At 42.3% G+C, this 13,194-nt stretch overlaps 1 protein-coding gene across 3 annotated transcripts in view; it reads right to left on the minus strand.

The window, feature by feature from the left end:
- Positions 1-13,194, minus strand: part of LOC139531434 (growth arrest-specific protein 7-like) — a 34,788-nt gene that overhangs the window by 3,102 nt on the left and 18,492 nt on the right. For all 3 annotated transcript variants that reach the window (XM_071327920.1, XM_071328083.1, XM_071328003.1), the window contains 8 exons: positions 7,844-7,942; positions 7,075-7,190; positions 5,484-5,558; positions 5,277-5,355; positions 4,404-4,532; positions 3,662-3,785; positions 1,550-1,629; positions 1,319-1,417 (listed from right to left, as the gene is read on the minus strand). In XM_071327920.1, coding sequence (XP_071184021.1) covers positions 1,319-1,417; positions 1,550-1,629; positions 3,662-3,785; positions 4,404-4,532; positions 5,277-5,355; positions 5,484-5,558; positions 7,075-7,190; positions 7,844-7,942 — 801 coding nt within the window. The remainder of the gene's footprint in view (positions 1-1,318; positions 1,418-1,549; positions 1,630-3,661; positions 3,786-4,403; positions 4,533-5,276; positions 5,356-5,483; positions 5,559-7,074; positions 7,191-7,843; positions 7,943-13,194) is intronic.

The raw sequence follows: 13,194 nt of genomic DNA on the forward strand, positions 1-13,194 counted from the left end.
AGACAACATTAGCATTTTAGCTCATTAGCAACTACTTACTACTTTTTAGATACTTTGAAACGACTTAGCACAGGGGTCTCCAACAGATCGATCTCACAGCCCACCTATGAGTAGCTCGCCAACAATTCTGAAAGTACATGCATTTTTCACGTTCCACCGCAAACTGACATATCTCACAAGTATCAGAGACCGCAAGCTCCCAGCTACAATCTAATCAACGCAACATTGCCATTATCCCACCATTGGTTACCCACTATTCGCATAAAAAGCCAAACCTAACACGATATCTGCCAATTAATTTCTTACCTGGCAGAAGTACTGTATCATGAGTAAGTATATCATTTGTGTCTATTATTTGCAAACTTTACCATTAAATAAGCATCAGTAGTACAGAACCATTGCTCACTCTCTAGATGCACAATTAAAGGGCCAGATGCACAATTAAAAGGGAATTATACTCAAAAATCTAAATGTGTTAGTTTTCTTCCAGACCAAAAAAAAAAAGTTATTGTGTTGTGATTTAAGCATTGGCATGGACTCAGAACACCCAATGTCGTTGTTTCTCTATGAACAAGTGTCGTTTTGAAAGTGGGAAAATATAAAACAATTTGGGTTTTATAGAGCCCACCCTAGATTTGTTTATTGACCATTTTTTTAAACAGGTATATTGACAGAAAATATAATGCACTACTTTCTCCTGTACACTAAGATCCCAGGGAAGAGTTGGAGGGGAGAGGAGAAGAGAAGAATGTAACTATTTTAAAGCTAGAAAAAAATGAGTAGCTCGTGACAAGTTTCATTTTTAAGAAGTAGCTCTCATGTCAGAAAAGGTTGGAGACCCCTGACGTAGCATGTAAGCTAAACCTTCCCCTAACCCTAATCTAACCCTTAAACTAACTCCTAAAACTAACCTTAACCCAACTTTAACCCCTAACCCCTAGCCACCTAGCTAACATTATAATTTATCATTCTTAACACATCATACGTTTGGCAAATTTGTAACATATTGTACAAATTGCAATTCATCACATATTATACAAATTGTAATTCGTAACATATCATACGAAATGAATGATGGACATCTACAAATTAACACATACCATAGGAAATGTAACATATCATGCTAATTGGGGTGTCCCAGATGTACTTTTACTATGTTACGTCTAGGTCTGTTACGGTGACCATATTCTACCCTTGAGTCCAGGTTGTCATGACTGACAGATTGGTTGTTTGACTCCAGCAAACAGCCACATGTTCTGTCAGGCTGACTCAAGGGAACCGCCACTTGTACTGTAAGTGAAATGGACACATGGCTCACACTTTGGTTGAACATGTCAGTTTCATGTCGCAGCGTTGTGTACTGGCGTAAATGTTGTCGTATCATCTCCACCCTCTCAACCTCAAGTCTCTCCAGCTCCTGAAGAACAGAGGGAAATACATAGACAAGGAATCAACCTCACTGTCAAAACAAAGATAACGATGAACATGATCAGCTTTTATTGTTTGTTATCAACAATGAGACTATGAAGAGTTAGTTCAATTGTATTACCAGGCTTGTGGTGACCATCTCCTCAAACCACTTGGACTGGGCCCGGTTGTACAGGTCCACATTGTGCATGAGGTCATCACCTGTAGAGAACAGATTCAGTGGTCATTCAACACAGTGTATTTGACAAGGAGGTAATACTCAACAAATCAACATTAAGTTGCTGGTATACCTGTGCAGTTAAATAGAGGTAGTTAAAGATGAAGGACTACCGGCTTGAAGTATTTACTACATTAAATGTAGGCCCTAAATTAGCTTGTGCATGAGGAAAGGTGTGCATGAACTCAGTCCCTATGTCTCCAGCAAAGGGCACTCAGTAACCATGCCTGTTGCAGTGTGGGACATCTCTATCGATGCAACGCAATGCAGAGGCTAACCTCCGATGCTAACCTCCGATGCTAACCTCCGATGCTAACCTCCGATGCTAACCTCCGATGCTAAGTCTATAAAAGCTTGGTTCAATAGGGTTGAAGAAAAGTGCAAAGCAAATGTGACCTAGAAACGTTCTTCTACATTTCAGTTCAATCTATTAGACATATATTACAAAAACCTATTGTAGAAAGGGTGTAATAAACAACCTAAAACAAAACTACAGAGGAAGTTATTTTACAATCCGACCTCTCCAGTAATAGCACATCTCAATCTATATGGAAATGAGGCCAGGGTTTGTAATGACATTTTCCCCTGTAAAAAGTGAAAGACACAAGGCAGACGTCATCTAAAGCGTGCCTAACGGGATCTATTGATTAGAGCTGTGAACTGAGACTAATGATCTGAGTGGGAGAGAGGATGAACAAGATGCCGGCTTTTATTTATGTATTTTTTCATGCTGGCTTTTTCCTCTAAAGTGTGTGCATAGATATGTACGGAAAAAGCAATCACGATCTTGGCACTAGAACTATTTGTTCCATCATACTATCTGGAATACAGAGTAATGGGAGCTCCAGGCATTGTACCTCATGTTATCTGAATTAAGCATATTCACTATGATTCCACATTCAAATATAAATGCAAAGCAAGACGTGTTTGTCTCCTAAGCACATGATAATGCAATGTTTTTGAGATCCACAGTACAACACAAAACACTGGAAAATATACTTGCAATAACAGATGGTTTTAAGTATAAATGAAGAGACATTGCTCAATATTTTAACTAAGCTAATTGCTTGGTATCATTACATTACTATAGGCTGCTGTTGGCAGTGAGCTTAAGTGTTGTCGGCCTCCTGTCTGAGCTAACAAACCCCATCCATGTCTGACTGAACGCCCCCACATTCCCTATCTGACTGCAGCAAAGCCCCACCTCACCCCCTCTACCTCCTGCCGGGGAAAACATAGTCTTCTCAGGCAACACAGTCTGGGAATCCACCCCAAGTCTGAACCCTGAGCGTGTGAAACATATCTGCACTGTCCGCACCCCTGTATCTGCTCCATTTACACAACAGGCCCGGCCATGTGATCCATGTTGCCAGATCTGACTGTTTGGGATGCCTGGCTGGTCCGGATGGGACAAGTCCTCCATTGATACCCTTGTTCACTGCGACCAAAAGATTAGCCCTGGGGATCGTGGGTAATGGTCCTCTCCCAGCCGACTTATTATCCCACCACAAAAATAGATCATTAAACTTATTTCCATGTTGAAATACTACTGGCTCTCTTTTGCAATGTTTTATGGTGTTGTGCCAGGGGGTGCTTCCCTCAACAGAGTTCTCACTCTGTCGGCTACGCCTCTTGCTGCTGATGAAAACACCACCACAACTTTACACAATGGCAGCACAACATCACAAGGGTAGGCAATTTGCGTGCAATGCAAGAGTGGCCTCAAAAGGGGCTTACGCAACATAAAAGCCGCTGCTCAGCGATACAGGGCTGATTTATCAAGAAACACAGCTGTGGGTGAATTGAACGGCTCAGATTTGAAAGGAGAGAGGCAATTTGTCGCCTTTAGAAGTACACTGTGGTAAGTTAATAAAAAGCACACCTGAGAATGCAGCATGCTTTGGGTGCATGTTCTCTCCTCTTTGGGGGTAGAATCGGCACCGCTATGGTGGTGTTTCATGGAACTTTGACATGCGCCTGCTCTACATATGATGCAATGTGTGTTTAACCCCTGACCTGCTTGTGTGGATTTCCGCCGGGCCTTCTTGATGTCTTCCTCGTGTTTGTTCATGTGCTTGATGTCCAGCTGCTGGGTCTTCACCTCCAGATCTTTCTGCCGGTCTGCCAGGGCTTTACGGGCCTACCGCACCCCAAGCAGCAGTGTGAATACAGAAACAATATGAGTAATTTCATGCTAATCCTCAGATCTACTGAACCTACAGCTATTACCACAGTCATTGCAGCCCTTTCATGTCAGCTACCTATTTCCCCACTCAAATCCCGGCCTCATCCCATAATCTATTCTTATTTCACATCACAGCATCTTCCTTCATCTCGTCTGTTGAGGAAATTCTCCAATGTCATGATGTAACACTGTTGGAAATTTAAACACAGCACTTGGCAGGCACGAACCGTAAACCCACAAAATCTCCTGTGTTTAATGGATGCCAACTAAAATAAAACGAACAGGACGTTATGATTGTATGAAGTCAATCGATTGATTAATCTAGTCTATATGATTACCATGGGGAGAAAGATAGGGAACAAAAAGCAACAGGTTTTTCCTGAGCAAAAAAACAGTTCATCTTATAATACGTTGAATGGTTTCAATAGTCCAACAGAATAATGCTGTGGTGTAGTCAGATCATCCCTAAACCACTTTTTCTGACATAAATTTTGGATCATTTAAAGCTTCTCTGGGAAAACGTGAATTGTAGGACAAGGGTTATAGGATGCTTTGGTTTAGAATGGTCCATACCTTCTCCACGCCTGCATAGCGGCTGGCCAGCTGCTTCCTGAGGTCTATGATGTGGTGATCGTACTTCTTCAACTCCTTCTTGAAGTTGTCTCTGTAGGTCAGCAGGGGCTTCTCCACCTCACACTGGAGCTGAAGAGGTACAGTTATTACAGTTATATTTGATATGTAATCATGTGTAACTACACTGTGACTACATTGTACCTGTCTATCTAACTACTATATAAATACACTGATTTAGAGTCCTGGTAGGCCTATACAGGATATATGTGACCTAGCTGCATAAAGCATGGATACAAATAGTCATGAAAAGTGCACTTAGGCCACTATATGATTTCTCACTCTTCCACACGTTACCTAACCCCATCCCATCAGCCGTGGTGTCTCCGAGCTCAGAGGAGAGGGGATCATGGCGTGCTGCATGTCCGCAGCCTGGGGCTCATCAGAAGACACCACTAATTAGTCAGACAATGGAGGCCATGTAAAGCTTCAAGGCTACTTCTGCTTTATTTGAAGCATTCTTAAGACCCAGTAGACTTTTTTCTTCACTGGTAATTGTTGCTGTAAGCCCCTCCCCCTCTTTTTTCTTTGCCCATGTCAGACCAGAGTGAGGTAAACAAACACCCCAGGACGTGGTCATAGAGACCTTGGATTGACCAAAGGAACACATAAAGAAACTGACTGCCAACTAAGCCTTCTCTAAGGGCTCCATAGCTCATAGAAAATACATCTTATAATGTTATTGAAGGTATGAGTGAAGCATGGATGTTGTCCACTTCCGTCAGTTCACATGGAGATTTTAGAGTTTTCTTGGTCTTGTTACAGTACATGCAATCTATAACATCCACAGTATCTTCTAGCAAGACAGTAGGCTACCTTGTTGGAGAACTTGAGGTGGACTTCAGCCTCGTCATGACAACTCCTCTTCAGCTGGGCCCAAGCTTCCCCAAGGGTTCTGGAATGGGATCAAACAAGAGACATCAACCAAACTGGATAGAATGGATGGGAAAACACCCAAGTAGCAAACAGGTATATGGTGAAGAATATAGAACGAATAGAAATCTATTCTGTTAACTCACTCACCCTTCCTCCTGAGCAGCCAAGGGGCTCTGGGAGAGCTTGGAGAGGTTCTTAGAGTATTCATCTTCAATCTTTATCCTGCAACAGACAAAGACAGCCATGGGGCTCTAAAGTATGGGACTCCAGGGAAGACCAATAGAGGATATCTTTTTTTTAAAGCTGACAGAGTTTTAGAGGAGCATTGGGGCATGGAGACACTGTCCTCCAGTATATCACCGACACCCAAAGACATACAGCACTGTGGCCACTATGATGTTCAAAGGCAGAAGCCTATTATTCTGTGCTGAGAAGATATCAAACAATATCCTGTAACAACAGCCTGGATATGAGTTAATGCACTTTCCTGTGGAAAGGCCAGAGATGGGAATGATGTGAGGCTATTTACTCATGGCCACCCTGAGGGCGACTCAGAAAGGCCAGCCATATTTCTGTGACATTCAATTATCCCACAAATACCCATTACCCATCCACATCTGAGTAAACCTGTCCTCTACGGGAGGTCACGAAGGCCATTCCAAAGAAATGGATATGGCCAGAATCTGACATCAGGTCAGCTGTCTCACTGAACCAATGAAGAAAGGTCAGCCCTGAATTGGAATGTTGGAGAATGGGGCCTTTAAATGAATTGTGTCAATACAGTCAGGGGAAAAAGTGAAAGTCCACTTAATTCTCGTCTATTGAGTCAATGGGAACTTTTGTTGTGGGCGCAAAATGGGGCCTCTTGCTATGCTGAAGCCTATGAAAGCATATGTTTAGGATGTCTACTTTATGTACGTCTACAACTTAACGTTATAAACCTAGTACGGTACAACACATTTATCTGAATTCAAATGTGCATGGGGATGATATACCTGGGGCGGCAGCTAGCCTGGCGGTCAAGAGTGTTGGGCCAGTCCCTAAGTCGATGTAATGGGTGCGTAAACGGAGTCGTTTAAAACGGAGTCGTGTATAAACGGAGTCGTTTAATCAGTGCTTCACAAAACTCCAAAACCAAAATGACAAAATAATAAAAAGTGGGTACCACACCCGTCGCGCACCAACACATAATTACACAAACATACAATCAAACAATCTCCGACAAGGACCAGAGGGAAAACAGAGGGTTAAATACACAACATGTAATTGATGGGATTGAAACCAGGTGTGAAGGAAGACAAGACAAAACCAATGGAAAATGAAAAATGGATCAGTGATGGCTAGAAGGTCGGTGACGTCGACCGCCGAACACCGCACAAACAAGGAGAGGGACCGACTTCGGCGGAAGTCGTGACAGTCGACTAGGTGAAAAATCTGTCGATGTGCCCTTGAGCACCTGCAAGTCGCTCTGGAGAAGAGCGTCTGCTAAATAAATACAATGTAAATTTATGAATAGATACTATAGAGTGGAGCCAGGTTGTCAAGGACAAAATAACCCATGCTCTACAAAACATAATGATAATGAGAAGAGAACCCTGTTTCACCCTGATAAGACACGACAAACAGTCCAAATTAGATTACGATCAAAAAAGATACGATGAAGAGAATCAATAACATTTCCCAACACACAAAATACACAGTACCACTGACCCCTTCCAAGCTGACTATGTTGTGTTACCTCTCCCGGACGAACTCAGCCATCTCTTTCTGCATCTGTTTGCCCTTGAGCTGTTTCTGCAGCAGAACCTCAAAGCCGCCCACAGAGGGGGTCCCCTGGGGGTCCTTCTTGTCAATCTGAGGGAGAGGATCAATCACACACACAGACCAATACAGCCACAGACTTCATTTCATGGAGAAAATTACATTGTTTACATTGAGTGTGTGTGAGTGGTGAGGGGTGGTTGGGGAGTGTGTGTGTGTGTGGATGAGTGTGGATGAGTGTATGAGTCAGAGAACTACAAATGTATGTGTCAAGTAGTGTATGCACATGTGGGTGTGTTCGTCATTTGCGTGTGAGTTATGAGTGTGTGTGTGTGTGTGTCTAAGGGTTGAACAAGGAGCAGCACATCCCACTATGTGTAACAGGATGTGGATACGACAGGGAGTGATGTGGTAGCCCCACGTGAACCAGAGATGACAGATTCCTTTCACACAATGGGCTTGAGCTTTGGCTGAGTGGAGCACATTATGCCACAGAAATACAGACAGCCACTGAGAACATGACTCAGTGGAACAAGAACAACCATCCAAATCACAGTTCAGTGAAAAGAGGCTTCTGTTACAATTATGTTTGTAGACACATGAGTTGGCGTTAATATGACAGACAAAATCTACCCTATTGGATTCAAAGTCATATGTAACAGGGCTGAGATTCCTATAAACATAGGAAGTAGGGATCTTATTCTATGAGCTGGATAGTGGTTTAGAGATGTCAGGCGCTATCTTACCCAGAAGTAGTCACAGTAGCTCCACTCATTGGGCTTCAGTAGCTGCTGCTCTGGCTGATCTGGCGTCACACTGGGCAGCGGGAAGGTGACGCAGTTGATCTGAATTCAAAAAAATTATGAGACGATTTCAAGAGAGTGAGAGACAAGTGAGAGAGGTTTCTGTGAGACATCAGAGGGAGAGGAAGAAGGAAAGGAGGAGGAGGAGGATAAGAGACTAATTGCCTTCGACTCTCAGGAATGAATGTGGGAGAAACGCTATGGTTAGAGCAGACATCAAAGGTGTCATTTGTGGGAGATGTGCATAGAAGCTTCTCATTTGGAGACGGGACATGGAGGCTCGGTTTGTGTCTGTCATGAGAACGGGAGTAAAGGTCAGGAATGAGTAAATACTCTCAGGGGGTGTTGGTCATCGAGATGGTGACCCAGAGAACCCTCGGAGGTGGAGAGGGAGGGGAGAAATGGAGGGGGACAGATGGAGGGGAGAGGGACAGAGAAAGAGGGAGAGAAAAGAGAGGGGGGAGAAAGAGAGAGCACAAACCGTCCAGTCCTGGCCTTACGATCCTTACACTTATTTGTGATAAACTAAAAAAACATCATAACGTAGAGAAAGACCTACAATCAGTGATACAGAGGAAACAACCAACAACAACCCAAACCACTGTAGAGCGGAGTCACAACTAAACACACCCAGCACTCAGACTGAATACACACTCTGGTCCACAGCGTCTTCAATTACCCTTAGAGGACTGCAATTATGTAATGTTCACCATCTGTAACCTCTCCCTGCTGGCACAACAACATGTCCTCTATCTATGCCATACTGCCAATGACATCCCAGCAGACTACATGGACATCCAGACATGCTGAATCTCAGATGCACAAATATGTATTACATGTTCACTGCTTGGCTAAAGCACACGACAAGGAAAAAACACACGGTGCACATTTCTACTAGCTGATTACCATATTTGCTTATGTAACTATGACATTGTTTGAAGCTTTGTGTTGCAAATCATTGAGCCTATTGGGAGTTGAAACTATTGAGAAACAACAGTCAAACAATGGAAGCAAGCCCTAAAAGCTATTCTGTAATAAATATTAACATGAGCTCCATTCTTTCCTGAAGGCAACCAGCCGTCTGCAGAGATCTCCAACTCCTGCTTGAAAGCAGTTCTATCAATGACCCCTGGACATCCAATATGTACACACTAACACCCACATACGGACAGGCAAGAGAAAGGAGGTGCATCAATCAGACACGCACGCACGCACGCACACGCGCACACGCACACACGCACACACACACACACACACACACACACACACACACACACACACACACACACACACACACCTATAAGTCTGCATAATATGCATGCTTCCACACACCACGTGAGATACAGTAGTAGAAACACACATAGAAGTGTCGTAGACTCTTTCTACCGCTACACAACAGGATTTACATAGTTGGTGGAGCCCAGACACTTTGTTCATTTTCTGCCTGAGAGATCAGACTGATTGTCACGGACACCAGATTTTCCATCACATTGACTCGCCATCTATCACTGCTGTTGTTTATCTCCTGCTCACATCCTCCAGAAAACGAGACCATTTATCTGCAGCATGGCTGTCTCTATAGCTCACTACTCTTTAATGGGCTCTTAGTGGGGTGCTACACTGTTAGGACTCAGAGATTCATATTCATTACCTCTGTGAAAATCAGGGAGAAATGTATGGCACTGTTGGCTCTGTGTGGTTTATAGTAGTTGATGTTTTTGGACAGTCAGCAAATCGAGGGTGTTATGGTTCAGCCTGACAGTGTAATGGAGACCACCAACAGCAGACAGTGTTGACAAGTGCCAGTTTGCCTAATCAACCAGAGGGACAGTCTGTCCTCTACCTGCATTCATTATACAGTCATTTCTAGCCTAAATGCTGAGGCAAATGTAGAAAGGTTCATTCATTGCCTGGACGTTTAAAAATTGTGAGCTGAACCTCACACATTGGAATGGTTTAGCTCTGCTGAATAGACATAAATATCACTAACAGCAGGGAAAATAACCCATGCTTAAAGACATAAAACACAGAAAATAACCCATGCTTAAAGACATAAAACACAGAATATAACCCATGCTTAAAGACATAAAACACAGAAAATAACCCATGCTTAAAGACATAAAACACAGAAAATAACCCATGCTTAAAGACATAAAACACAGAAAATAACCCATGTTTAGATACATAAAACACAGAAAATTACCCATGCTTAAAGACATAAAACACAGAATATAACCCATGCTTAAAGACATAAAACACAGAAAATATCCCATGTTTAAATACATAAAACACAGAAAATAACCCATGCTTAAAGACATAAAACACAGAATATAACCCATGCTTAAAGACATAAAACACAGAATATAACCCATGCTTAAAGACATAAAACACAGAAAATAACCCATGCTTAAAGACATAAAACACAGAAAATAACCCATGCTTAAAGACATAAAACACAGAATATAACCCATGCTTAAAGACATAAAACACAGAAAATAACCCATGCTTAAAGACATAAAACACAGAAAATAACCCATGCTTAAAGACATAAAACACAGAATATAACCCATGCTTAAAGACATAAAACACAGAATATAACCCATGCTTAAAGACATAAAACACAGAATATAACCCATGCTTAAAGACATAAAACACAGAAAATAACCCATGCCTAAATACATAAAACACAGAAAATAACTCATGCTTAAAGACATAAAACACAGAAAATAACCCATGCTTAAAGACATAAAACACAGAATATAAGCCATGCATGCTTAAAGACATAAAACACAGAAAATAACCCATGCTTAAAGACATAAAACACAGAATATAACCCATGCTTAAAGACATCCAACACAGAAAATAACCTATGCTTATAGATATACACAGGGTGTCAACACATAAATCTCTTGCCACCTTACCTAACACTATCAGAAGATAACTCTTCCCCCGGCATGTACGTGCGCGCGCGCGAACACACACACACACACACACACACACACACACACACACACACACACACACACACACACACACACACACACACACACACACACACACACACACACACACACACACACACACACACACACACACACACACACACACACACACACACACACACACACACACACACACACAGACTGTAGGGTACTCAGCCACTGTTGCTAAGCGACAAATTACTTTTTCTGTAAAGGCACAATCTCCCATAATAACAAAAGATTCCAAGACCTCCTCCACTATTCTCAGAATGCTGTGGCTTCCTCCAACTCTGTGTTCACTCATTAATTTAATGAGTGATTATTGTGCGACCGCTTTGGTAAAAACATTTTCTAATAATAATAATCAAAATAACCCATCTGACTCTTCCAAACGACACAAGATTACACCCTAACAAGCTGTTACTCTTTCTTCTTAACAACAAGTCAAACAGCACCTGAGTATGTTTAATGAGGTGGAAAACATGGCTGGCTATTCAGATGATTCAGCCCTGTGCATCTTTCTTCCATCACACTCAGGACCAGCCTTATAATACGTAGGAGACAAGGTAACAACAAGGTTACGGGTCTACTGGTCTCAAATCAGTGGAGGCTGGTGTCACTTTAAATGGGAGGATAGGCTCATTAAAATGGATTAAAACACATTAAACACACTGTTCAATTCACTCCATTCCAGTCATTAGTATGAGCCATCCTCCCTTCACCAGCCTCCACTGTCTCTAATGGAGGGGCCATGATCCATCCCATATGGGATCTGAGACATGCTCCAGTGGTGGACATTAAAGTCGTTCATCTGTCCATGACAGCTGGAATACAGGTCGTGTGACGCAACATGCATCATGGGACAACAGTAAAACACCCTCCTTCACTGACTTCATGATGAACGCCATACTCAGCATCCACGACTACAACCTCCCATTATTCCATTATTACACGACACCACTTCTTCTACGCAATGAATGAGTCCCTGAACAAAGCAATGAATATCAATTATCACAGACCAATTACCCATTCATGCGATTTCTCTTTACACCGCAAAGTATAAAACTGCATTATAATGGAATGAATGTAGCCGAATCTAGTGGTCTCCTTTTCTGAGATATTCAGTGCTTGATCATTCATATTTCTACAGAAGACATGACATCATGGTTAAATGTTGATGTGTACAGACCATCATGGCTTATGTAGGATTGGATAGTACACTGAGGATTGGGGTGCACAACAGCACCTCAATCCTTTGTCAACAATGCCATCAATCAAGCCCTGTCAAAACAAAGCTCACCTGTAGAAAAAGATCTACATATAAAAAATAATATTTGTTTTCTATTTTTCCACAATATCAATTCAATTCGTTTTCTGAATGGCTCCAGTGTTTCCCATGGCAGTGTTTTCCATTTCAACACCATTAATCAGCGTGCTATTGCTTTTGTAACCATGGAAACTGTCCTTGCTGCATCTCTCTGTGCAGGTCGGTGGGGCTTCACAATAGGCAGACTGACAGCTCCCGTGGCTGGAGCAGGTCAGCGAGCCCACCGAGCAGAACCAACACTGGGCACACACAGAACTGTCTGTCAGCCCAGCACTCACCATCTCCTCCTACATTCCTCATTATAGGTTACATAACCACAAGGTCCAGTGTCAGAACAACTTGAACACTCTGAGGGATGTTTTACATAAATCTGGTTACATGTGGTCCACACAAATCCCTAATTTGCTAGAAATTAGTTTATATATTTCTGAGTATATTGAGTTTAATGAATGCTAGTTATGGATACGTGGGAGTAGGAATTCAAGCTGCTTGTGTGATGTAAATGTTTTCATTGGCTGTTGTTGATGGAGAGTAGAACATCATTGTAATCATGGCTGTAATGTGGAAGTGTTGATGTTGTGTTTTGGTGAATGCAGTCCTGGGTGAACTGCATTGTCCTGCAGCTATGTGGGGTCCATTGGGGTTGGGAGGGATGCAGCATTACACTCATAGAATATATTTCTATGTCTTCTAGAGAAGAAGACTCAGAGGGCTCGTCAGACTAAATATAGCCCGAGATGTCAACTGTCAGCTACAAAGGTCTTGTGCTTTTCAAGAAAATCAAAGCCCATCATACATTTAAAGAGTATGATAAAAACATGACTTTGCTGCATGGGATACCTATTCTTACTCAAAGTCTGTGGCAGCTTCTGTGAACTGAGAGAAATCTGAAACTCTTCATTGCTTGAGGACGCATCTCCTGTGTGTAAATGCAGCTTGTGCAAGCCTCAGTCCCAAATCCACAAGACTGATAGAAGGGAGTAGAC

The sequence above is a fragment of the Salvelinus alpinus genome, chromosome 1, assembly GCF_045679555.1.
Source record: "Salvelinus alpinus chromosome 1, SLU_Salpinus.1, whole genome shotgun sequence".
NCBI classification, from domain to species: Eukaryota; Metazoa; Chordata; class Actinopteri; order Salmoniformes; family Salmonidae; genus Salvelinus; species Salvelinus alpinus.